Here is a 26,465-nt window from a genome sequence, read left to right on the forward strand (position 1 = left end):
GGCTCATGACACTGCCGCCCAGGGATAAGAGGCACATATCTGAAGCACTCCAGCTACAATTGTGATCATTTTAAAGGTCAACAATCATGTGTAGAATCAGAAGTATCCCTATTTTCATTTTTTCCCTGTTTGTTCTAAATCACCTCAGTCTGCTGCACCAAGGAAAATGATTTGACCATTACCTATGTGCTTTTCAATAAAATCTTCTAAATAGGTCACCTGTCTCACAATGAAAATATTTCAGATGTTCGTGCTGGAGACACATATCCTGGATTTATATCTATTCTCAAGGGGCAAATATCTCTGTGAAGAAAATACCAACATAAGTGAGTTAAGGAAACTGGGCCATGCAACTGTAAGGTAACAAACTGAACGCAGTGACTATCTTAACTGTATGGTATTGCAACATCAAGCCTAACGCACTACATCTCCCTTTTTTCCTTCCTCCTCGCTGCCCTGTGTCAACCAGAGAAGTGTTATCACCACTAATACTCACTGTTGCTGCTGGTGACCCACATCGAAAAGAACTTGAATAGTTGCTTTCTGTTTATGCCAAAGGTTATTTTACATCGACAACTACATTTCAAGTTCATCAAAAGGTATAGATTCAGAATTTACACATCTGGTTTAGCTTTACAGTGAAACTCTGATTCAATACACGTTGGAGCCGAGGCCATTCCTCAACAGATTGCATGCCTAGCGTTATTTCCAACTGATCCATCCATAGTAATCTAACAGTGAGAATTGGGTCAGGCCAGTGGAGCAAAGTCCAGCGCAGAGCAGGAGGCTGGGTGAGGACCCATGTGGAGATCCCTGGTTTGAATTAACGAGCAAGGTGACAAGAAAGGTCTGTTGTCTAGATGACCTGCTGCACGTTTACTGTGACCAGACTGGCCTCTATTAGCCAACTTCAGTACAGGGAAAAGCACTGCTCTGACAACCAGTTCAGAGAAATAAACAGCCATCACTTTTCCCCTCTGTATTTCAAATCATATTCCAGAGGGGAAAGAGATCACTCCCACTCACTAACAAGGGCATCTCTGCAGGGCTCTAGCCCAAACCAGCAATTGATACGCTACATTAGCCTCAGCAAAACATAATAAAAGCAGACAAATACCATTCAATAAGGAGCAGGGGATCATATTTGTCCTGTGGAGAGGCTTACATGTGGATGAGACATAAGCCCATCACAGCGCCTTAATCGACCACAATCTGAGATGACAGACTTTTATTGCTTGCTCTCTCCACAGACAACTTCATCATCATCAGCAGCAGCAGCTAGTGGAGGAAATAAAAAGAAACTAAACTCATGGTCCCTGCGTTTCCTTGTGGTGAGACTGTCTGAATGTGAATCCATTCAGACATTCTGGTGACGCCAGGAACATTTTGTCCCTGGAGCAACAAAAAATTCATTTGTCAGTTGGCGCTGGGGTGCACAGAGTTGATGAAAGACAGTGTTTACCTATTGTGCATAGCAAGCTATGGCGACTAAGAGGATTCAGCTGCTCTGGCCCCCTCTTTGACACACATGTTGCTGGAGGGATGCCACTGGAAGGAGGACAGGAACTTCATTTTTCTCTTCCCCCTTAGGGCAGATTTGCAGAATATTTCTTACTTCCCTCCAAGCAAACACTTCTCACAGGATTCTCACATGCGGATAAAGACATCGCGGTGGTTTGAGCTATTCACTGGACAAAGCACAATTTTGGGAACATGGAAAAATGTGTGGATTCAACATCCGGGCAGTGTCAAAAAGATGTGTCTGTTAATGCTTAGAGATGTGTGCAGAGCTGGATGAAAGGCATGTGAGGCTGGACCGGAGACGTGAGCATGGGGAGGTCTGTGTCCCACTACAGAACAACAGAGTAGAGGGGGAAAAGGGGGGAAGAGGATCCGGCGGAGCACAACAAGGACCTGCCTTCCCTCTGCAGCTGGATAACGTTACGCCCATCAGGAAAAAAAAAAGTTGAGCTCTCTTCCGGCAAAAACAAATATAACACAACAAATCATTGACAGGTGCAACGGAGAGTAAAAATAGACCCCAAACACAGCGTGCAGGACGGAGCAGCGAAGACCACCGCTACCCGACCAATGCGCAACAAAACACCAAACATGGACGCAAAACACAGCCGACCAGTTAACCAACACCGACCTCTTCAGAGCCACAAACACCGATATGATCGAGGAGGAGCAAGATTTGCGTGTCGTGCGAGCTTTTAGTGGGCACCAACAAGCTCAGTGCGTCCCATTAAGCGGGCAGTGAACGCAGCCCTGACAGGGCGCACTAGGCAACAGGGGGGACAGGATGTGACAGATTTTTGAATCCATGAAAAAGTTTCGACTGATCCCGGTCGAATACGGCAGCGCTTCTCGTGTAAATATGGGAATCAGACTTCCGATCGGGCCTGAGCTTACTATCTAAACACATGCCCGGCCGACGAGAGTCAGGGTTTGCCCGGTTAGTGTGAAAACAGAAAGTGTTTCCCAGCTCCGCCTGGTAGCTGTGCGGCTAACGTGAAGCTAAGCGCAAAGCTATGTAGCATCAACATCATCACACAGTGACTGACGGCCTGGACACAAACCTCAGCCCCCGCAGCTCGATCTGCGAGCCGCCCCCGCCGACAAACTTACCGGCTTTCTCCTGATCGTATCCCACGACAATGAAATAGTCAGCAAATCTAGCCATGTCTGCTGCTTTTCCCGAGATATACCAACACAATTCAGCATTTTTCCTTCTTCCAAAGCACAGCCATGTTTGACAGAAGGAGTGTCACTGCGCTTGCGTGCAGGAGAGGGAGACATCCATGGGCGTGGGCCCTTCAGTTTACAAATACAGCACTGTGTCCCCAATAGAGCCTCTTTTAGGCTCTGAAGCAGGGGGTCCCCACCTTTTTTACACCAAGAGCAGCCGAGGAAATTGCAGCCACATCACAATAACACTATATTTTACTGTAACTGGAAAAAGGGGTTGATAACCATGGTAGAGAAACTGCCCGGTAAATGGAAAAGATGGCAAGATGACATTTTAGGGGGGTTTCCAAGAGCTCCTGAAGGTCTACACTCCAATTTGGAAATACCTACTCAACACTACAGTCTAGGATGACTAAAAAACATGCAGGGGAAAATAACTAAACATGTGGAATAGCAGAATATTTGCATCTGTGTTAAAAATTCACAAGATATAAGATCACAAGGTTAAACTGGCAAAAGACAATCTGCTTGTTTGTTTGAAATAAATGCTATTTGGAATATGTAATGACTAGAGAGTGGTTAAACCATTAGCGTTTACATCCCCTTTCATTTATAAATTTGTCCGTCAACAGGCACGAAATTTCTCAGGAAAGTAAGGTTAAAACTGCCGATCCAGTCAAGTTGGCAACCTGGCACCGTTGCTGACTGCTTTCATATCTCTGTTACTGATTAAATGATTTAAAAAATAATAATAATAATAATTGTCCTGTGTTGTTGTTATTTGGCTCTCTAAGGACAATGGAAATACTGAAGGGATGGGGAAGTTGTCTGTTACCACTTTAAATAATAATACAATAACAATGCTAGTTTGATGATCTCAGGGACACTTCACTCCAGTAAATGTTTGTTACCCCGTGGACTACACACAAGTCAGCAAAAACTCAGAAAAGCCAAGATTTATTTTTCCCCTTTAACATGACACAGCTGCCCCAATTGCAACATTAAAATCATCACATATTTGTGTTTAATCCAATTTCACTTAATGCTTCAATTTTGTGGCCTGTGCAAAAGAAAATAATTTGTGGTTTTAAAGTTGCTCTACTAAGCTTGAATGTGGTTGGGATTTGACGCATGGTGCAACGGAGCGGTCAAACTCATGTGGTTGGTGCTAAATATTGACTATTTGTGAAAATGGGAAACACTGTCACAGGGGATAGCACATGGATATCAGTACTTTGCTTAATGTGTGTGAGGGGATCACACAAACCGCCGCCATTGTCAACAATAACAGGAACACAGCAGGAACTTTCCCCTGTGTTCTCTCTCACTTTTTATCTTTCTTTTCAATGTCACTTTAATGTATTGTTGATTTCTGTCTTTTCCTTTCTCTCTCTCTTTTTCCATCCCACGTATTGTTTCTAGCTGCTAGTAAAAGGAAGATGAAGACAGAGGTAGTCGAAAAGTTGAACCTGAGCCAACCAGTGAAGAAATACAGAGTGATTGTTCGCATCGTGTTTATCATTACAAAAGAATGTTTGGAAAGTCATGGGACCTTGAATAACACAGATTTCCAGGTGACAGGTTCAATTTACCATTATAATTATTATGACTCATCTGTCAAATTGATGCCGTCAGGGTTGACACCCTCTGCTTCCTGGCACACACAAGATTAGTTGCTCAGGTTTCCTGGCCCCCGTACCTGCTCACACGTAGAGTGTAAGGTCGTACAAAAACTCTGTCACCCTACGACAGCAAGGACAAGCAAAAGATTGCTATATAAGGAGCCAAAAAGCAACAGCAGAATTCTGTTGTCATGATTGCACAATCTCCTGTTATAAACTCTGGTAAAGGGATTACTTGTCTGCCAAAGGCAATTATCGTTACAAGATGGTTACAAAACATTTGCTGGTTTACAGCACATGTGTTTGACATTTATGTATTCTTTTTTCTGTTTAAAATATGACAGCATGTGTGGAACGAGGTCGCATGTGATATAAATAAACTCCGGGAGGTTCTCTGTAAAAACAACAAGATATGACTTTTAGGATGCCGATACGCAAGTGTGGAATGTCAAGTGATAAGTGTGCCGCAACTCATGTTGAAAGGCACCGTTTTCCCCCTTCAATGAAACTAAAAATCAAAAGTGAAAGCATTACACAGACTCGCTATCAATCTAATTGACACCATTTTTTGTGGAGATTTCAGCACTGGAATTTCTTCAGTGATAAAATCAATGGTTTACCTCGGGTATTTACAGTATTTAGTAAATGATGACTTTACAGTAAGGGCGTATGATTTGAAGATATGAAGTTCTTTGTAAGTGAGGTGTGGATCATCTAAGATATGGACACACAGATCTACATAAGCTGTTGGTCAGTCGGATGAAGGCTGTGATCCTTCCTAAAGTGTTATGTTCTGGAGGCATATTCCGTATATGTTTCCCCACAGGGGTTTATAAACCCCAATGACAGGGCTATGAATGGAGCCTTTAAGAATAAACAGCTTTTTCAGTGCTCTTATTTGTAATATCATTCTTTCTGTACTGCTTTAACCTATTTAGCTTTAACATAGACACACACGGACATGGTGTGGTCGTGCTGCATGCAGTTTCGGAGTGACTCACTGTGCTGGCCTCCCTGTGAAGGCAAATAATGTGCGGGGCTGATATCCTCTGAGAGGTGAAGGCAGACTTAATGGCTCTTCCTTTATCACCTAATAGATTCCTGTGTATGCATTCCTAAGGCAAAGAATGAAGTAATTTATAACAGCAACATATCAGCACACTTATTTTTAAAAATGTTCTGAACTAATATTGTTCATACGTCATAGATTGTTGTTTGAGTTCACTTTCAGACACCAGATTTATTTTTAGATAATTGTAAAATTCCATTTCACATTTATCCAAATATCCAAATAAATGACGAGTCCTGAGTCAAATATCTGTCTTCTTCAAACAAATACATGTGGTATATTGTGTTTACAGTCGGGCACACTTACATATTTAATCAGTTACTCAATGCTTGTTTCTCTCCAAATCTCAAATTCATCATCTTGTGTACTTCAAGCTGACATGGAACTTCACTGTGTCAGGGAGTGCCCTGAAAAGCAGACTGTAGAAACATTCCTTAAATTTCATTTTATACAATTAGCCCGTTGGACTGAAAGGAACGTTAACAAAAAACTATACCTAACTGACCTTTAAGTTCAAATATAACAAGATGAATGTTTAACCCATTTCTTAAGTGACTATTTAGATTCATAAGAGCCCCCTAAAGAAAGCAGTCGGTTGAGATGAACATATTGTTCTCTTGCTGGTACAGTGAGTGCAGTGTTTGACTTATGTAACTCCATCATCTCTGATTTGTTGCCATTATACACACAAACTGAAACGCAATAAACAACATTTTATGATAAACTTAATTCTTTTTTGACACATTGTTCATACAGAGCTCATAAAAAGTTTATGTTGAATTCAGTGAAACAATGAAAAAGGATAGCCTGCACTTCACTTATTTTGTGTGCTCTCTAACACTATTTTTCTTTTCCAGTTTAAATTTTCAAGTAAGTTCTTTATCTTTTTTTTTTTTTTTTGCATCGCAGGACTACATGAGCTGCAGCACAGCACTGTAATGCACTGGATGGGGTGGGGGAAAAGGATGAGAGACTGTGTGTGTCAGTCAATGAGCCCCTCCCACCTCCTGTATAAAGGCTCCCTGTCTGGTGTGTAGGAGCTATTAGCAGAGTGACACAGCTGCCTTACAGAACCAGTGGCAATCTCAAGAAACCTGTGGAGTACTCTTTCACAACTGAATCTACAAGAAGAGACTTTTCTTATCAGCCTGAAATAGCCAAGAATTACAGGTATGTACACTTTCTTTTAGAGGGGATATTGTTGTGATCTGCTCTACTCCCAGCTGATGGCTTTATCCTTGCTTTTTTTGAGGTCAGGACACAAGTATAGTGGCAAGGACAGGTTATCAGTCTGGTTATATAAGCTCAGCTTTCAATGTGTGCATCTGTGAGGGAATTGCCTTCAAGGTGTCAAGCACCAGGCAGTACATCATATTTGCTTATCAAGCGCAGTTAATTTAGCCATGGTTAGTTCTATTTACTGAGTTGAGTGGCAGTTAGGTTTTTGTTTGACTTTTGAGCTGAGCCTATTTTGGACCCCTCATTGAGAGACTGTCCTTCGCATTATTGGCCAGGGGCCCAAAGCATGGTTGTAGGTTTACTTAACCGGCCAAAATGTGACCTTAGCTTAACATTTTAAATAAATGAATGATAAGTGCAAATAAGTTGGCTTTTGGACTCTTGTGTAAGCAAGCACCAGAGTGGCACCTATGTGAATACTTTATGAAGGAGTTTTACATGCACAGAGGGACAGTGGGAAATTCAGGCAGTTAAACATTGCTTTATATCATGAACCTATAATTAATAAATGCTCTCTCCCCTCTCCGCAGGAGGCAAAATGAAATTGATCTTCCAGTCCTTCCTCTATTGCTGTCTGCTGGCGACAGTAGCACACTGTGTGGAACTTGAAGTGAATCCGGAGTTGAAAAAAAGGTGAGTCATCTGGGGAGTAATTCATTCAATAAATAAAGTGTTTTAATCTGATTCAAGACAACAGTCTGTCAAGCATGCAGCAGCAGTTTTCCCGCCTACTGAATTACCTTCCTAAAGCTGACAGACTTTTCTCCCTTCCTCTTCCAGGCTCAGCATATGGCTAGGGAGCAGATTGAGACGGGATCTTGACAGCATATCAGTAGAGAAGACAGAAGAGTCGGAGCACTTTGTCAGACCAGATGATATCAGGGATACTTTGCTGCCACATTCCAGGTAAGACAATAAGCATGCAATATCTAAACACTGTTATTTAAACATGTTTTGCTTGTCGCGAAAAATTAAGCAGAGAATACTCAACACTTCACACCTGAACAGCATAGATTAATGTCCTCTTGTCTCTCCCTCTGTCCTCCAGCACTGACATTAATATCCGAACCAAGAGGTCTAAAAACTCATCCAACCAGTCAAGAGGACAAGGCTGTTCGCTGGGCACCTGCACAGTGCACGACCTGGCACACCGCCTGCACATACTCAGTAACAAAATGAAGATCAGCATGGCGCCTGTTGACAAGATCAGCCCACAGGGATACGGCCGGAGGCGTCGATCTCTTCCAGCGCACAGAGTCACACTGAGGCTAGAGCAGGGCAGGCTGAGGCCCGCATGGAGCGCAACTGACTCACAAGTTCACAAGCTGGAGGCTCTCCTCAGACGGACATGAGCAGGACTTTGCAAGAGGAGCTGAGAACAAAAGCGAGGGAGTTGCTCAGAGTTAGTGTCCTCTCTGCTCTGTTCTAAAATTCTCCACATGCCTCAGACTCTGGCCAAGTACTCTCCAGCACATTTTTTCCAGGCATGAGGACTGAGTCAGAGCAAGATTGGCTGCAGTGAGTTTCTCGAAAGGCTGAGCCGTGCAGCTCTGCGATGTTGAGCGTGCAAACAACTGCAGCTGGCCTACAGACACTGGATGGCACGGCGTGGGGCAAACAGGTGCTGCTCTCTGCTTGGTAGAGGGAAAGGAAGAGTGCTAAAACCTGGCCAATAAGTGGACACATCCTCTGGTTTAAAGAGGGAACACACTTCTAACATTCTGGGACTTTACACATTTCTTCCTCAAGGCCAAGACTTTGATAAGTGCTATCCTCTAAGGATTATACCACCATGTTCCAAACTGTCAGTACTTGTCTGCACTTTTCCATTTGGACTTAAAGTCAAATGAATCATCAGGAAAAGACATCTTCATCACAATGCCAAACAGGAAGATACTCTACAGAGCTCTGAAGCTCTCAGTTTATATCAAGTTTTGGACACTGTATAAGGGAAAATGCCTTAGATTCTGTGAGATATGTGCCAGTCCACAATGGACTGAAATATACTTGAAATTGTTATTGTTTGTACAAAAACATGTGCAATCTATATTTGTTTTTATTGCAGGTATATGTATATATGAATTCCTTTATTTAAATATTATATAGAGGTTACATTAAAGTACTTATGCAGATAGAACTATTTTTGTACAGGAAGAAATATATATGGGCATTGTAGCTATTTGTCATTATTATTTTGCAAACTGTGGTAATAGGATATGTTTTATAGGTATATTATATATTTGTAAATGTGCTCTATTTTATTTGTGTCAAAGCAATAACATTGTTATTCAATAAACATTTTGCATACAAAATCTAAATCTTGTCCAGACCTCCTTTGCTCACAGATCTCACAAATCAAACGTGGCATTCTATTGTCTGGAGTACACCGCTACAGCAAGACACAGAGCACCTGGTCTCTGTTAAGTGATTACAGGGTCTCATTAGAGCCTCCCCTCCTCTTGCTACATTCCCCTAGTTATGATGCCCCCCCGTCCCCTAAAAAAAAGAGTGGGGCAGACAGGGTGCCAGGCGCATTCCTGCTTGGTTCAGCTCATATTTGTTGGCTCACCCCACACCACAGAGGAGCCCTAAAGCCATCAGAGAAAGCTGAGGCTTTAGCTCCATCTGTATTCAATGGTAGATGGTTGGGACACGAGAAGAGCGATGCGGGGGGTTCCGGTCTAACATTCCTGCGAGAACATCACGAGAACTGCTCCAATAAAATTGCTGATCATGACCTTCACATTCAGGGGGTGGGGGGTGGCGTCCTCTCAGACACTGAGCAGTGCTGAGAGGATGCAGACCTCTTCACTTGACACATTATCACCACTTTTTTCAGACAGAATTCATCCTGCACCACATACAGTATATAACACAGATTTCTCTTTAGGCTGTATTCTTTCTATTTGTCTTTACTCAGACCAGTCCCAAAATGCAAAGGATAAAACTGTCAACTGCACAGAGAGATGAGCCATGCCAACTGAGGATAGCTCAGGTATCCTATCTGGTTTTGCTCGTTCCCTAAAGCAGACATCCACTGTGCAATATAAATCTTATCAGAAACATGTCATTAATTCACTAGAAGGCATAAAGTCAAAGTAACCAGATCCTTAGAGCAAGATATTAATGGCCACTTGTTGGCTGTCTCCTGTACTCTTTACCAGCATGGCTATGAGCTTGATTTCTGTAAGCACTAACTGCATATTCACCCTGCTTTCATAAACAATAAACCAACCTCTTTTTGAAGCCCATAACACTTCACGCTGATTAAAAGTATAATCACTAGAATGTCTTTTTAAGGTTGGTTGGAAAAGGTTTCTGTTTTGGTTTTACTTCAACGGAAATTACAGATGTTCAAAAACTCTGCAGAATGATTGTGAGCAGGTTACACGGAAATGAGAGTGAGGGTAACATCTGTAATTTTATGTTCTCTATTGCCATCTAGTGAGATTGGATAGGTAAAACAGACTTTTTTGTTCCTGGTATGATTGATACAATTTGATCAATCAGTCAGAATACTATAAAGGTTTTTGAACAAGAAGCTGGAACAGTGAGAAGTCATGTTTTACTGCTGTGGTTGCTGAGAACCTTTTTCTTTTGCATGGAGAAATTTAAACCTAAAATATTGTACTAAGATTATGTTGTTACATCAATAAAATATGTGGATTTCAAGGGGGGGTTCAGTCTCTCTTAAATTGTATTTCGTCTATTCCTGAAGTATAGCTCATGGATTAAATAAATCATGTACAGAAGCTACAACATGTCCAAACATGACAAAACATAAGACCTGCTCCCTTATGACTGAAAGGTGTGAGTCCATTAACAAACAAATGTAAAGAAACTAAAACAAAGTGAATGTGCCATCTAGTGGCTGATTACATTGTATGTAATGTATTTTTACATTTTGTATGAGAATTTTTTTTCCTGCACAAAACCCTCCTAAAAAAAATTCAAATAGCGCTTCTCACCACAGTAAAAAGGGATCTAAGAATAGACTGAATGGATCTAGAGCTGTCCCACTGAGTGCATTCTCACTGTGTGACGGTGTCACTCCTGCAGTAAGCCAATCAACTGCTGATGCCAGAGAGGTGATGATGGCATCAAGAAACTGATCAGCGTAGGTCAGTTGGCAAAAAATAATACCCTCTCTCCTGGACTAATTGCACACTAAGCTGCAGGTCTTTTATTTCTATACTGCTGTGGTCATATAGCTACTGACTGTGTTATCTCAGGATCGGCTCTTAACAGCAGGGTGTTTACTAAGATGCCTTAACCACTGTGCCAAAATGAGCAAAAATGAACTGTCTGAAGTTGATGGAAAATAAAGAGAGGCGACGAGTGGAGTGGAGTGGAGTGGAGTGGAGTGGAGTGGAGTGGAGTGGAGAGGAGAGGAGAGGAGAGACAAATAACCAGCTTGACAATACTACTGTCGATCAAAATGATACACGTCAAGGGCTAAAAGTCAGGCCTCGACAGCCAACTCTAAAAGTACCCTGATAACCTGCGCTAAGAGGATTAGCCTCATAATCGGAAACACTGTGCTAAATCAGGGACTTTGGGCCCCCTGCTGCTTACGGCCACAACAGTAAATCTGGGTCCTCTTCTAAGGCTTTGTGATGAGTTCATCAGTGCAAGGCTGCTTGTTCTGCTCTGCATACTGTAAGTATCAGAGAAAATGTTTTGATCTCCACCCTAACACTGATGTTACATATGGGCACAGACAGCTTGGAGCTTTAGTTTATTGCAATGCTCACAGAATGCATTTGAAAATAGAAACACTTGCCATGACGTGCACTGGTGATGTAAGTCTAGACGAATGTTCTGTAATTGTCTTAATCTGAAGTACTGTAGTTAAAGAGACAGAAGTGATCTAACCAAAGAAGACATTCTTACGTTGTTGTTGTTGCTCGCCAGCCTGCCCAAGTCACACATCTCAGCAGAATGTCCTGCAAAAAAGAAAAAAACACATCCACAAGAGGACACATTAGTCTTAAAGAAAGAAAAGGAAAAAAAAGGAAAAACACTTATATTTGACATATTGACGCATTATGAACAAAATTCCCTCTACATTCATTAACACTACCTGGAACAGTGAAATGACCATGATGACTGACGTTGGCATTTGTTCAGCTGCCGTCCTTGTTCTAACCAGCAGCAGTGAAAGAGTTAAGGATGAAGTGATGTGCACTGCAGGGAGGTGGATGAGATATCATATCCTCGAGCCACAACAAGCGCACAGCATGACTTAGAGGTTTCTCTGAGGGAACTTGCACACAGTTCATTCACACTTCAGAGACAACAGAGCCCGAAGAGGTGAGTAGAATTATTTGACATACTCCATCACCATCAATTGACAGTGGGAGTCAAATTGTGTTTATATAGCTGAATATTAAAAATCACAAATTTGCCTCGAGGGGCTTTACAATCTGCACAGCAGTAGAAACCCTCCATTCTTGATTAATCTGAGGAAAAACTCCCCAAAAACCCTTTGACATGGGACCAATCCATGAGTAAAGCTTCTTCCTCTTTGTTTTTTTTAAATTTCAAATTCAAATTTAGTATACTGTATGTGAGACTTAGTAACTGGGTTATATCATATCCAAACCCATTTATCAGTGCAAAAAAAGAGAAAGTATGCATCTAGACTTAGTGGAAATGAATCTGACAAGGATTAGAAACAAGCTGTGAGGGAGGCTGCCTTGCATTCACGGGTGAGTGCACTTCCTTCGCTTTATTCTGTCCTCTTCTCCAGGCCCTGGCCACTGGGAAAGATGAGAAGAGGAGATACGCCTCTTTTAAAGCAGCAGTCAAGTCCTTGCTTGGGAAAGAGTGAGCATCTTCACTTTGCCTCTCTCATCACTATCTCTAATGTAATGTGCAAATCCTTCTCTCATGGGGTTGACCTCACTCTCAGATCTGACTTTGACAAAGAGCCAACTTGAGCGCGCAGCCAATACCAGCAGTGACGTGTCTTGAGAAAAGCCACAAAAAGACAAGATAAAGACGGCAGAATATAGCGAGCTGGGTATGAGATAGGGCTATTAGTGGAGGAGTAATGGCCCCAGGAAGCCTCCTATGGGAGTTTCACAGTGAAATAATGAATGACGATCCATATTCTCCAAAGTGACGGGTCAATTCCACATTTCCTGTACATTTGGGAATACACACACATACATTAGCACAGTCTGCAGTAAGCACCATGAAGATACTCCCCACATTAGTATCTAATTATGCTCTCTAGAGATCTATTTCTCATCCATGTGATCTGATGTTACTTAAACCAGACACAGATCAATAGGAGAAAAGCTCCTACGATGCTCACTAAAATATTTTAACCTACTTTGTTATTGGGATGCTGATTTGAGTCCTTGCTATAGACAGAAAGGCTTTTTTTTATCATGTAGAGCAGGGGTCACCAACCTTTCTGAAACTGAGAGCTACTTCATGGGTACTGAGTCGTATGAAGGGCTACCAGTTTGATACACTCTTCTGAAATAACAAATCTGCTCAGTTTGCCTTTAGTTATATGTGGTTATTAATGATTAATCATACTCATCTATGTGAAGACACTGATCACATTAATGATCTCTCACAATAATTATCAACAATGACTTAACAAGTTGGGAAACAGATAATATCAATATTCAATTTTCATTTTTAGAACAGGCCTGAGGGCTACACGTGTGGTCCTTGGGGGCTACCTGGTGCCCGCGGGCACCGTGTTGGTGACCCCTGATGTAGAGAGTGACTAATGACCATATTGATGCTATTTTAACTCAAAATTTCCTCACGTTACGAATATGAAATAAATATTGTGATTTTTTCTTAAAGATCCATTCCGTAAATGTGAACAGTGCAGAAAAAAATGTGAGTTTATAGCTTTGTGTCCAACAACAAGAAATCATTTTTTAAGGTATTCACAGTCAACAGTTCCCACAATCCTATATTGATTTAGGGGAACATGCTCAGATTTTCAATTTTTTGAAAATTTTTGTCACTGCTTGTCCAACTTTCAGTGCTTATCCAGGCCCAGGCCCTGGTGAGAGCAGGCTGAGCAAGGCCATCATTTATTCTGCTGGTCAAACAGCACCACAACCTTACATGCTGAATATTATTTTTACCACACTCACTATTGACAGAAAGGATCAGTCTGAGGTGTTCAGACTGTCATAAATAGTTGGGTGATGACAAGTAAGACATAAAAATATAAATGCAGTGTGTGGCCCTGCATCATAAACAGTTAAATGGGAGATGAGTCAGTTGCTATCACACAAGTCAGAGTGGTAAACTGAGCGTGTAAAATACTCGAATGTCTTCTGAGGGCAATTAGTTGCTTCTAGAGTGACTTTTGTCAGGAACCACGGGCTCAACCACGGTCAGAACCCCGATGAAAACAGCAGACTTAAGTGATAAATGGACAAATGCTTGTATTGTTCTCAGACTGACTGTTTGCCTGCCTGAGGGAAATTAAGAAAACTGAGCAGCTTGTGACTTACTGACTGATAAGGGCAACTGCGATGACTGCCCTTTGTGTGATGCCTCATTAAGAATGAAGAGGCATCAATGTGTGTGCACTGTATGTAAGTGTAAGAGTGAGCAACACAGTTGCTTGCATGTTTGCGTCTGAAAGAGACAGAGAGAGAGAGAGAGGGAGCAGCGGACGGCAGGCTCCGTTCAATCTGACTGAGGCCCTCTCTTTGTTGACAGCCAGTTTTGACATATTCTCAGGATTAGTAGCTCTGTCAACATGATGCCATTGGCTCCTTAAAATAGAGAGAGATAGGCAGTCGGGAAAACAAAACTGTAGTTGTGTGCCACTGTAGAGTCATACATTGACTTGAGTCTGACCCACATAGATGCAGACATAGAATCCGTACAGTGCTTCACTGCATCCAACTTGAGATCATCTCCAAATATGGCTTTGAACGGCACCCAAGGTAAGTGCTGGCAAAATGGCTGAAATCAAGTTACAATATAGGGTAATCATTGTGTCACTATGCTATATAGGGGAGGCTGCTTGGGTTTGGTCAACAGCAAATTGTACTGCATGCATGGGGGACACCAGTCTCTCTCTCTGACGAAATGACCTCATTTCTATATAGTCATGAAAGAGTTTGCAAAACACCTATTACGTATTATTATTGTGAGAATCATGAGGAAATAATGACTTGGATACATCTAAATGAATGGCTAAAATCAATAAAACAAAACATAAAGATTATTGTGCCTACGAAGACAACATCTGAGAGTTTTATTTATCTTATTTGCATTTTTTTCTATAAACTGTATGTCAAAAGATTCAACGTTGTTTATAGTGATGTCACATTCGTGACCCAAGTTCAGTTGTCTTGGTAACAGTGAAACGCCGTTAAAAATGATAGAAAGCAGAAATTGTTTTGCTAATTAAAGCATGTGCTAAAAAAAAAGATATGATATAGTGTAACGTTAAGCTTAAACAGCCGTCAAGACCATTAAATTAACTCACCGTGAGAGTCAGTTCAGCAGGCTGAGAACCTCAAAGTAAAGTCCGCAGGTCGGTAACGTTAGCTAGCTACAACACAAGCATACTTTTTGCTTAATATAAACGTTTCGTAAATGAAACTTTATGATAGCTGGTGTGTTGGTTTAAAACTAGCAAACCTAACTACACCTACTGTAACTAACTCTTCAGTAATACCAAAACCTTGCCTTTGACGATAAAGATAATATCTCACCATTACCATTAAGTTATCTCGATTAGCCTAGCTACGTCTAACGTTAACGTTAGCCACAGATTGACTGCCCAGGTGGGTTTCTTGACTTGAAAAACATCTTTTCAATTAACAAATATTATAAAATAACTTACTCTTAGTTCGTGGCACAATTCAAGCGGGATCAAAAAATATCGCATCTCTCTCCATTCACCATTTTTTTCCCCCCGAAATAGGTCCCGTGAGGTCCCACTTGAGGGCGCGTGACCTCGGCTCTGCAGACATGCTAGGATAAAGCAGCGAAATCAAATGTTACGAATTTACCCTAATGTCGACTGCAACAATACTGTAGGGATGGCTATTGGTACTTTAACAAAACATTGACCTAATCAGTAGTGTTAAAACAAGTAGAACAGTCAGGTAACTTGGGAAATGTACATAACTCAACTGTAATGCAGCATTCAAAACCAGGAAAAGACAATACCTTTGCCATAACGGTTTATAATCATGTCCAAAATCTCAGACTGTATATAATCTAGTCTAGTTGATATTTATCATAGTAATACGAAATGATTTGAGGGTGTATAAGAGGACGGTTAATAATTCATGAGGCCAACACTTTCAGATCAATGCAGCTTTATGTGCCTATTCCTTTCCACAGTGTGCATGTGGTGCCATAAAGCTCCACAGCAGTGGTGATGCACACAGCTGTTGTCAGAATAGTGTTGTGTGTCCGGAATGATAAGCTTCCTGGAAGCACCCTGGCAGAGCGGAAAATTGGCTTGTATGACACCATGCGGCGTGGCCTTTCTCTGTTGTTGCTTTAACTCACGAGTAACCAGAACTGCATCCTGTAATGCTAAGGATATCAGCAAGACACTGTCAGTTCACCCAGGTTATCTCCTTGCAGAAATAGACAGTTGTGTGTTTGACATAGCGGCAGCGTGGAGTGTATCCAGGATTAGATACTGGAGTATAAATAAGGCGATACTCTTGATGAGGACTAAAATGTGAAGTGACATTGTTTTTATTAAGTGACAATAAAGTAAGATGTCAAGAATAGCTCGGGGGGATTGCTATAAAGGCGGCTGAGACAGGTTATTTTAAAGTGGTATTGTACTGGGGCATGCTTCACTAGTAATATTTAGTGTGATGGTAATCCAATGGATAATCCACAGGATTAGCTATTGTTTCCATTACAGCCTCCCTTTGCAGCCAGTTGCAAAATACTTTATAATCAGCACCTGTCAAAATGATCACTTGTTTCTTTACATGGATGATATTTGAAAAGAAAGATAGCAAAGAATGAAAAAGTACAAGTAAAGACAAGTATCAACAGAACATCGGATAACAGAAAAAGATAATTAGAAAATGTCAGGCAACCAAGTAAAGAGAATAAATGTGAAACTGTAAAAATGAACTGGGTGCAGATGAACCGTAACTAGGCTAAGATGTGACTGCATTACATTGGAGATTTTTAAGGGTTTTGATTGGAATTGTGTTTAAGAGCTAGTCTACAGGGCATGAACAGCTGCAGCAACTTAACATCATTTGAACCAACATGAGCAGTTCTCACAGAGCTCTCCAGGTGTCGATGCTGTTAGCTCTTGGATTTACTGCACCCTAACCCAGGTAGATTTGCTTGTTTTCAAAACAGCACAAACTGGTCGGAGCGAGTAAAGCTCTTACAGGAGGCAGGGGCTCCTTGTATCCTGTAAATACTATATATGTCAGTGTTGCCAGTCATTTTGCTGCCGCTTCTACTTTCTTGCAGATATGCCTCGCCAATTTCCAAAGGTAACTCTGAGTGAGGCTGAGGAGGAGACGCAATTGCTAGCAGAGAAGGTATACGCATCTGCGCTAAAGGAAGAAGACCACAAGGATGCCTTATCAATGTTCACTGTGCCTGAGGACTGTCCAATTGGCCTGCAACAAGCCAAGGAACTTGAACTGCTCAAGGAGCTGGCAGAGCAGCAGTCAGAGGAGAGCACCAAGAGGTAGACATAAGACAAATAAAAAAAACAAAAAAAAAACATAGTTAACAAATGTATCATGACTTGGAGTGAAGTTTTGTCTTCTGATATTAACTGTGTTGGGATTTTTGCAGGAAGAAAAGTTTGAAGATGATTCGCTCCCAGTCAATGTCTCTGCAGATCCCAGTGAATGCAGACTTGACGCGGTCGGTGGCAGCCACACCATTCATGTCCCCCAGCTCCACCTGCTCGTCACTGCCAGAAACCTGTCCCGATTACCAACGGGTCACTATTAGTGGTGATTACTGTGCTGGGGTAAGTACTGTGAAGAGGAGAATTTACAGGTGTTCATCACAATTAGAGAAATTAATGCTTTCACAGCTTTACTTATTGTATTTATTAATAGCTCCTAACTTGTTATAGTTTACAGGATGTTGAAAAAGCTTAAATAAGAAAACACTTAAGATTAATGTATGTGTCATGTCTGTTTCTCATTCAGATCACAGTGGAGGACTATGAACAGGCAGCCAAAAGTCTCTTTAAAGCTCTGCTTATTCGTGAGAAATACTCAAAGCTAGCCTATCAAAGATTTTGCAGAACCACAGCCCAGTTCCTCCGCAGTGCTCAGAACATGAGATGGAATGAAGAAGATGAAGTTCTACCAGGTCTGAAGAGTCCATCTGTTGTTATTTTTTTTTTTTTTTAAGTATCTGTCACTGACGATTGTTTCCTGTTTATATGTGAATGTTGTTGCCAGATATGTGCCCACATCCAAAAGATGGGGAAGATCCCTACAGCATGGAGAACATCCCTGAGAACCTGAACTATGAACTGAAGATGAAGGATGGGATAGTGCATGTGTATGATAATGCAGAGGCTGTGAGAGAAAACCGGCCCCACGACCTTCCTTACCCAGACTTAGAGACCTTTGCCATTGACCTCAGTCACGTGCTTGCAATGATTGCAGATGGACCCACGTAAGTTGCCAAAACAAATAACATGCTGCAGCTCCAGTATACGTGTTCAGCACACGACTATGGTTGTATAACCAATTGTTGCCACTTAGCATTACTTATATACTTACTTACTAAACTGAGGTCCAATCTAATTTTTCAGGAAGACCTACTGTCACAGACGGCTGAATTTTTTGAGCTCAAAGTTCTACCTCCATGAGATGCTCAATGAGATGGCTGAGCTAAAGGAACTAAAGAGTGTGCCTCACAGAGATTTCTACAATGTTAGAAAGGTTAGCTCTCCCTCTACAGGTGCTCAAAAGAGCATATAATCCAATCTTGTATCCTGAATATTGTTTTGGTGAAAACAACTCATTACATGCTGTCTTCTTTAATTTTAATAATAAAATAAAAAAAGGGAAGAAAAAGCCATGTGGGCATTTGTTAAACATACAAGTTGCTTCTTCCCCTCAGGTGGACACACATATTCATGCGGCTGCCTGCATGTCTCAGAAACACCTGCTGACCTTCATCCAGAAAACATACAAGACTGATGCTGACCGTGTGGTGCTGGAAAAGGCAGGACAAAAGATGACTCTCCAGCAGGTTTTCCATAACCTCAATAAGGACCCCTATGACCTCACCGTGGACTCTCTGGATGTACATGCTGTAAGAAAAGCTTCAGAGGCCACCATGTTTTAGCATTAGGCTGATGTTGCTTTTCTGTGTTCATTTTAAATATGTTGAAATGGGGAGGAAAATTAATGTTTTGTGAATTATTGGGTACTACATAATGGGACAATGTAATCATTGGATTGGATAGGAATTTCATGTCAAGAATCTCTCTGCAGCTTGCAATTCCCTCACTCCCTCTGCCTTTAATTTGTGGTACTTTATGTACCTGCCATTGCAGGAAAATATCAGTTGACAAATATGCTTTCTAATGTATAAAACTGTCCAGGGGAGACACACCTTCCACCGGTTTGATAAGTTCAATTCCAAGTATAACCCAGTGGGAGCCAGTGAACTTCGAGAGATCTTCCTGAAAACAGACAACTTCATTAATGGAGACTATTTTGCTCGCATCATAAAGGTACCAGATCATGTGATGATCCATTCAAGTTCTGAACTGACGCAGACACAGAATAGCACACTCTACTTCTCACCTTCAACAGGAAGTGGCCCATGACCTGGAGGAGAGTAAGTACCAGCACGCAGAGCCTCGCCTTTCCATCTATGGACGCTCTCCAGATGAGTGGGACAGTCTGTCTAAGTGGTTCATTAACCACAAGCTGCACTCTCCGAACATGCGGTGGATGATTCAAGTGCCCAGGATATAGTGAGTACTATGGTCTGAAGAAACCCACAAGCTTCTAATCAATTTCCAAAATGTGAAATCGTGAAACACAATGTTTTTATGTGTTTCAGTGATATTTTCAAGTCAAAGAAGCTGGTATCTAATTTTGCCAAGATGCTGGAGAACATTTTCCTTCCTCTGTTTGAGGCTACCGTCAACCCACAGAAACACAAAGAACTCCACGTTTTCCTCAAATATGTGAGATTTTTAAGGGTTCATCATGCCAAAATGTACAGAATAGCTGACCAAAATAGCGATTATTTTCCTCAAGTTTCAACTATTATCTATTCCATGCTATTGATTATTGTTGAGGTACCACCTCACTTGAACCTCCCCTCTTTATCATTAAAATGCAGTATAATGTGTAAAATGTTTCATAGTAGAGGCAGTAATTGTTGACAAATACTATACGTTAATAAACACTTTTAAATGGCCTTGTAAGTGCTTACACATTGCTACTTTATAGAGTATTGTAAACAATTTAGTAAATGTTTATGTTGTGTTTATAAACGCAGAATTGTTAATAATATATGTGATGTATAAGTGACTTATCTTCTTTGTGTAAGTGCAGGTGTCAGGCTTTGACAGCGTGGATGATGAGTCCAAACACAGCGATCACATGTTCTCCTTCAGGAGCCCAAAGCCAGAACAGTGGACAACAGATGACAACCCTCCCTACAGCTACTACCTCTTCCACATGTATTCCAACATCATGGTCCTCAACAATCTCAGAAAGTAAGAGCTGATGGCTTATTACTCACAACACACACTAATATTTGAAAACAGAGTGCATTTCTGTGAGAGTGACGGAGAACATTTTTGACTTTACAGTCTCCAAAAGGAAAGTAAGAACCATCTCAGCAATTACAGATAATGAGAGTAATGTGGACATTCCAATATGCTGTACTGCTTTTAATACTATCAACGCAGAGACGAACAATATAAGACACTATTCTGTAATTTGCTCATGTATTGATCAAATGATTCGTCATGTCCTTTGGTGTTTGGTTGGTCTGTAGAGAGCTTGGACTGAGCACCTTCCAGTTCCGTCCCCATTGTGGAGAAGCTGGATCAATCACTCATTTGGTCTCTGCCTTTCTCACATCTGACAACATCTCACATGGACTCAACCTGAAGAAGGTATCTCAAATGTGTTGACAGGCTCATTTTTGACTTACCATTACAGTGGCACAAGTGTGAAATTCAGATGCTGCCTGCAGGGCTGGGAGGGAATGACACAGGGCTCCTGCTGAGTTGGCACACCCCCAACCAAAGTTCAATAATATGACTATACTTTATGCATTTTGGCCCTGTTCAAAATTGATTATAGTAAACTGAAATAGTTCATAGAAACAGTGTGAGAACACAGTGGAGAAGCATAGTCGACAATCAAATGAACTCCTCTTCCTTCTGACTGTTCTGAAGTCTTGTATCCAAAAGTCCCTGTGGATTTCTCACTTTTAGCGCTGTGGCTCATCACAGAACAGCTGTGTAGGTGAGAAAGAAGTTTTGAGTTTCATGTGGATAGACGATATGTTCCAAACACAGAGCCAAGGAAAGAGTCCTATAGAAAGAGAACATTGATTACTCACTGATATTAGTTCATAACCCAAATTGTGCAGTTTTACGATATTCAAGCAATTTGATTTAATGAGGTAGCGAGAGAGTTATTTTGTTTCTGCATGTTTAGGTATTTATGTCTTCTTTATTTAATTAAAAGTCTGGGCAGTGTGGGGAAAGGCTTAAAAATGTTGATATTTATACTCTACTATATTTATACCCAGGGCCAACTGTAATGTTTTAGACTTCCCAGTTTAGTATGTGAGTCCTTATGTAGCAGGTAGGAGCTGCTGGCAGATTCAGCTAGCATACAGATAGCATGTGATCAGCTAAGATGGTTTTAGGAGACATGGTAAATTACATGTGCATAAAACAGTCACTGGGGCATTTTTTTTTTACCTTTGTGTACTGTCTGCATGTGTGTACCATATGTGTTGCCAGAGCGGTACTTATTTTCCTTCATGTTTCCTCAGAGCCCTGTGCTGCAGTACCTGTACTACCTGGCCCAGGTGCCAATTGCCATGTCCCCACTCAGCAACAACAGCTTGTTCCTGGAATACTCCAAAAATCCTCTAAGAGAGTTCCTGCACAAAGGTCTGTGTGTGTCCCTGTCCACGGACGACCCCATGCAGTTCCACTACACCAAGGTAAACACAAACAGCGAACCAGAATTTAGTAGGCTGCACAGTATGACATGATACTAGCTTGAATGTCCGTACCAAACATACTGTTTCAGTTTACTTCAGATGGATTTTGTTCTGCAGTGTAAATAATTCACATCCCTTTGTATGTGTGTGCTGATCGTAGGAACCCCTGATGGAAGAGTACGCCATCGCAGCTCAGCTGTGGAAGCTCAGCACCTGTGATGTATGTGAGATAGCCAGAAACAGTGTGCTGCAAAGTGGACTGTCTCACCAGGTACGGGCGTGACATGTTCACTCCCCCTTTATCACACCAGGCATGGCTTTATCTCCATCCTATATGTCTCTTAACACTTATTTTATTGTTTGTTTACAGGATAAGAGGCACTTCTTGGGAGTGAGCTATCAGAAAGATGGACCCGAGGGAAATGATATCCGTCGCACCAACGTTGCCCAGATCCGCATGGCCTACAGACACGAGACACTGTGTAATGAGCTTAGCTTCATAGTCGACGCAGTGAAGTCTGAAGCTTTGAGTGAATGAAATGGACCTACCATTAGACAGAATCCAAGCATGCTGAGCTCTCAATAACCACACTTTACCTTTATTTTGAAAAGTGCTGGTGGGTGACTGTGATGAGTCAATGAAAACTGTGATGTCCTGCTTAGCTGGCCACAAGTTAATAACAAAAGGATTACTGGATGACTGATGGCACTTTGGCTGCTGTGGAGGGTCAGACGTGTGTGAAGAAGGGTCACATGCTTGTCATTACACAATCCTGCTATGTATAAACAACTGCACCTTCCATATTGTAATGGGGGTATGTCATAACCTTTGAGTTTTTCAGTTACAGTATGCACTGTACATCGGACAGAGAAACACTTACACTTGAGAGAGCTCTACACAGTGTTAGTTCAGAGCAGTCTGATAAGAGATGAATGATGTCTGGGACATTCCCTCTGTCTCTCCCTTAAGACAATTCAGTGAGTTTTTGGAGAGATACCCACAAATGAACACAAGGACTTGCTGTGGGATGAAAATGTCATAAAAACACAACACATTTACATGTTCATTAGCTGAGGCGGCAAACAGTATGTGAAAAGCATAAAAAGTCTTCAGGGCCTCAAAACGATTGTAATGCAAACATCGCCATCTAGTGGCAAAACTGCACCATTTAATAACGTCAGATGACTGAATATACAGTACTTACAAATACATACCAAAATAAGTGCATTTCAAGGCCATTTTATAACAGAAAAACAAGGCACACAAAAAGGAACATATTTCTGTCTTTAGGGAAAATAATACACAGCAGTTATCCACAAAGTTCTTAGAAATATCTCAAAAGTTTAACTTTCACTGTCGTCCACTTCTATCCTCTCATCTTCCTGAGTGTCTGTCTTGGTTTCGCTGATAGTCTTCACACACGTCCACTCTTCTGTCTGGATGAACTCCTCCTGCGGCTTCATGTCAGCAGTCAGAATGCGATTCCTTCGACTGTGTATGGAGAGAAAGAAAAATTGTGCTATACACTTGATGTAACAATAATGAAAGATTCTGTGTAGTATTTTCACGTGGAAAACCACTTACATTTTAATGTATGCAATTACTATGATTGCAATAAGAAGAAGGGCACACGCTGAGGTGATTAGAATAGCTTTTCCTGGGAAAGATACATGAAAGTAAAAAGACATTAGTCAAATAAAACAAAAATGACGTCCTCAGTTGTTATCAGTATTTTGTAACTTTAACACGCTGAGCTATATTTTATGTGCACTATGAACTCAGTATGACAAAAAATGCCATCCACTGCATTAGTTCTGTTGTAAGCTAAATTCTCGTACCTCCAGAAGAGGCTTGTGCACTGCCTGTAAAACGGGCCGGTTCTGCTTCATTCTCCATGGTTTCAGGAGTTGAGGAGGAAGAAGGAAGATGGGAGGAGGAAGAGGTAGAGGTAGAGTGGAGGCTCCGGGTGGTGTTTGCTGCCTCAGAGTGAGACTGAGTTTGCCTCGAGGAATCTCTGCTGCTCGAAGGGCTATCAGTTGTTGTATCCTTCAATTGTGTCGCAGCATCTGTGTGTATACATGAAGGCCGTGAGAGATTAGATTAGTGCTGGTTAAAGTGCATGCTATTTGATAAATGTATTTGTGTTTGTACCATTCACATAAGTTTAACTTCTTTTTTTTTACTGATGGAAAGATTGTATCTGCCTATCATTGTCTCACGGATACAGCCCTCTAGACACAGTATTGGAAAATATTAAAAAGACATTTTCGAATGGATTTCTGTGGGTGAAGGTATTTAGTTATGTACTGTATTTAGTTAAGAAACAAATCTGTTTCTTACAATGTATGTACAATTTCAGGCAAAAAAATGTTCATACATTTTGGAGCAAAGTAGTTTTCCACCAAAATATACAGCTGAATACAACCTCAGTCCAGATGTATATGCAATCGAGTCTTAGCACAGCCTTTATCAGGAGTGTTCATTAACATTAATCAGAGTAAATACCTTCTGATAGACATCACATTTCAGCCAGATTGTTTAGTTTAAAGAACAAAAAGCCGGGGTAAGCACCACAAGACTGATTTGTGAACTGATGTGTAGCAAGGACACAAACATACCTGATTCATTGAAGCAGAACACATCAAACTTGTGTTTAACAGATGCTCGCCATGTCACCAAGCCCGTCTGGTTTTGGCCACAGTAAGAGACGGCCTTTCTGCGGGGAATGACTGCAAAATGCTCATCGACCCACCCAAACCTGAACAAAACAAAACAAGACATGACATAAAGCACTCCACTGAGATGGCCGAGGACATCTTGTTTTTTTCACTTGTCTTACCTGCATGTCTCCAAACCTCTACTGAGAGCTTCTTTCACTTGTGCTTTTGAGGCAATCTTCACTCCAAGGGACAAGCAGAGCCTCCGAGCTTCAGAGGCATTGAAGGCATACTGAGGCTGGTTGAGGTGATTTAGGGAGGTCGCCTGGAGGACTCCGGCAATACTTTTGTTCGCTGCTGGAAAAACTGGAAACAGCAGATAAGACATTCACAGATTTAGGTTTGCTGTCGCTGCAGTAAATGATGTAAAATTAAACAACAAATTCTACTCTTAGGCCAAGAAAAAAGGTAGAATTATGTAAATAGATATCAAAACAGTTGGAATCACCTACCTCTGATGTGGCTTGTGTCAATGCTTTTATCACAGATGACCAGAGTAATTGAAAACGCCGGTATGATGCAAAGCCAGATCATATTCATGACTGCTCCGAGTAGAGACGGACGAATGGTGGGAGTGACAAAGTGCTGCACGCTTTATGCTCCTGCGGGCCAAATGACCGGGTTAAATAGAGGTGATTCTGCTCATCGGTGCGTGTGGACTCTGTCATTGCCAGAAACTAAAGGAAAAGGAAGAGGGAAGTACTGCTCACAGGTCACATCAAGATCCATCATATGTTCTGGGAGCAGGACCCATGAGAGAAAGAGATAAAACTATTATGTCAGCAGAAGATTGAGCCACAGAAATGGGAGGCCGAATGCACTGAATTCATTTTCCTGGAATAGTAAAATGATGACTTAAACAGAAACGTTCTTAAAGTTACAACATGTAACATTTCCGTATTGACAAGGCCTCTATTATATATTTTCCTGAGCTGTGTACTTAGATTTTCCAAATGTTTCAAACAAAGTTAAAGCCCAGAATAACTGTCTGTTTCACTTTGTCCTGGGGTCAAAAACGCTTGGAAGGAAGTCGCTGAATGTGTCTGAACATAATGTGAATAAAAGTTTAAGACATTAGACAAGGGTCTGTGAACATTTCACACTGAGTTAGTTTTAAAAGGAGACCTGTTCTATTTTTTCCTTTTTCTCTTTTCCTTCAGTGATTTATAAATATATGTATTTAAAACATCTGGAGAGTTAGAAATGTCACAGTCCGCACAAACAGAAGCTCCCCTCTCCCACAGGAAACACTGCTCCCGAAAGGCCTCGTCATTCTGTGACTTTGCTTCATCATGTTACACTTTTGCATAATTTATACCAAGCAGCTAGTTTGCCACCTACAAATTGATTTAGCACAGCTGCTCTGCTAGCGGTCCTCACTCAGTTGTGTGTGAGCTGACCAATCAGAGGAGACAGGGGATTTTAGGGCAAAATACTAGCAGGGGCCTTAAAGAGACAGTAGCTAAAACAGTGAGTGTTTCAGACTGTATGAAAAAAACTGATGTGTTTTTTAAGCTATTTTGGTAGTAACCCAAAACAAAATTATCAACCTGAAAATGAGCATTATATGTCTCCTTTAAGGTCTAACATGACCATGCCAGTTCAATAAAGCTATTTTAATAGCTTAGAAGAGAGTTCCTTGGAGTTATCCTTGTCATTTTTGTGTTTTGTTGTCACTGACATGGACATAAGCAATACAATTAGCTTACACTTCATAAAAATAAAAAATCTGTGACATTACATGATCGTGTTCTCACTGAGAGAGTTGCCAGTTACTAACATCTAACACTGGGCACTCTGTCCAAATGATTTCCTCCCATGGGGCCTTACTCAATCATGAACTTGCTGATGATCTCTGGTATCCTCCTATGAGCCTTTGGCACACGACGACATCCCACTTCCACAAAAACATCTCTGCCCAAACCCTGACAGCAGGAAATGACGCA

At 41.3% G+C, this 26,465-nt stretch overlaps 4 protein-coding genes across 15 annotated transcripts in view; 2 read left to right on the forward strand and 2 right to left on the reverse strand.

The window, feature by feature from the left end:
• The window catches only part of sbf2 (SET binding factor 2), a 110,304-nt gene extending 94,528 nt beyond the window's left edge, over positions 1-15,776 (reverse strand). For 2 of the 10 annotated variants that reach the window (XM_037094726.1, XM_037094727.1), the window contains exon 1: positions 2,632-2,808. In XM_037094726.1, coding sequence (XP_036950621.1) covers positions 2,632-2,686 — 55 coding nt within the window. In that variant the 5' untranslated portion in view covers positions 2,687-2,808. Of the gene's footprint in view, positions 1-2,631; positions 2,898-5,314; positions 5,429-5,688; positions 5,802-11,514; positions 11,568-11,704; positions 11,722-15,106; positions 15,154-15,466 lie in introns of those variants that run through there. The other 8 variants (XM_037094733.1, XM_037094731.1, XM_037094729.1 and 5 more) reach the window with 8 other exon arrangements.
• On the forward strand, positions 5,860-8,954 carry adma (adrenomedullin a). Its single transcript, XM_037094747.1, has 4 exons — positions 5,860-6,552; positions 7,152-7,254; positions 7,402-7,527; positions 7,670-8,954. Exons 2-4 carry the CDS (start codon positions 7,160-7,162, stop codon positions 7,971-7,973), a joined length of 525 nt encoding a protein of 174 aa, XP_036950642.1. The 5' UTR covers positions 5,860-6,552; positions 7,152-7,159; the 3' UTR covers positions 7,974-8,954.
• On the forward strand, positions 14,382-23,085 carry ampd3a (adenosine monophosphate deaminase 3a). Of its 3 annotated transcripts, none has more exons than XM_037094740.1 (15): positions 14,382-14,558; positions 17,086-17,308; positions 17,419-17,599; positions 17,784-17,949; positions 18,042-18,261; positions 18,401-18,530; positions 18,712-18,906; positions 19,199-19,330; positions 19,413-19,576; positions 19,666-19,792; positions 20,166-20,329; positions 20,614-20,734; positions 21,628-21,801; positions 21,962-22,072; positions 22,172-23,085. In XM_037094740.1, exons 1-15 carry the CDS (start codon positions 14,537-14,539, stop codon positions 22,337-22,339), a joined length of 2,298 nt encoding a protein of 765 aa, XP_036950635.1. In that variant the 5' UTR covers positions 14,382-14,536; the 3' UTR covers positions 22,340-23,085. The 3 variants fall into 3 exon arrangements, with proteins under 3 accessions (XP_036950635.1, XP_036950636.1, XP_036950639.1); XM_037094741.1 differs by lacking the exon at positions 14,382-14,558 and adding an exon at positions 14,956-15,154; XM_037094744.1 differs by lacking the exon at positions 14,382-14,558 and adding an exon at positions 15,970-16,943.
• lyve1a (lymphatic vessel endothelial hyaluronic receptor 1a) lies at positions 22,924-25,288 on the reverse strand. Its single transcript, XM_037094746.1, has 6 exons — positions 24,972-25,288; positions 24,642-24,825; positions 24,421-24,560; positions 23,641-23,868; positions 23,387-23,459; positions 22,924-23,293 (listed from the first exon to the last, which is right to left on the reverse strand). Exons 1-6 carry the CDS (start codon positions 25,057-25,059, stop codon positions 23,146-23,148), a joined length of 861 nt encoding a protein of 286 aa, XP_036950641.1. The 5' UTR covers positions 25,060-25,288; the 3' UTR covers positions 22,924-23,145.
• Positions 25,289-26,465: the final 1,177 nt, after the last annotated feature.

Source organism: Acanthopagrus latus, chromosome 4 (assembly GCF_904848185.1).
Source record: "Acanthopagrus latus isolate v.2019 chromosome 4, fAcaLat1.1, whole genome shotgun sequence".
Taxonomy (NCBI): domain Eukaryota; kingdom Metazoa; phylum Chordata; class Actinopteri; order Spariformes; family Sparidae; genus Acanthopagrus; species Acanthopagrus latus.

Coding starts and splice junctions, on each gene's coding strand:
- adma (XM_037094747.1), top strand. CDS start 7,160: ATGAAATTGATCTTCCAGTCCTTCCTCTATTGCTGTCTGCTGGCGACA. Junction 7,255..7,401: donor AATCCGGAGTTGAAAAAAAG/GTGAGTCATCTG, acceptor TTCCTCTTCCAG/GCTCAGCATATGGCTAGGGA. Junction 7,528..7,669: donor ACTTTGCTGCCACATTCCAG/GTAAGACAATAA, acceptor TCTGTCCTCCAG/CACTGACATTAATATCCGAA.
- ampd3a (XM_037094740.1), top strand. CDS start 14,537: ATGGCTTTGAACGGCACCCAAG. Junction 19,793..20,165: donor TCCACGTTTTCCTCAAATAT/GTGAGATTTTTA, acceptor GTGTAAGTGCAG/GTGTCAGGCTTTGACAGCGT. Junction 21,802..21,961: donor TGCAGTTCCACTACACCAAG/GTAAACACAAAC, acceptor TGCTGATCGTAG/GAACCCCTGATGGAAGAGTA.
- lyve1a (XM_037094746.1), bottom strand. CDS start 25,059: ATGAATATGATCTGGCTTTGCATCATACCGGCGTTTTCAATTACTCTG. Junction 24,561..24,641: donor AGAGGTTTGGAGACATGCAG/GTAAGACAAGTG, acceptor TGTTTTGTTCAG/GTTTGGGTGGGTCGATGAGC. Junction 23,460..23,640: donor TGCACAAGCCTCTTCTGGAG/GTACGAGAATTT, acceptor TATCTTTCCCAG/GAAAAGCTATTCTAATCACC.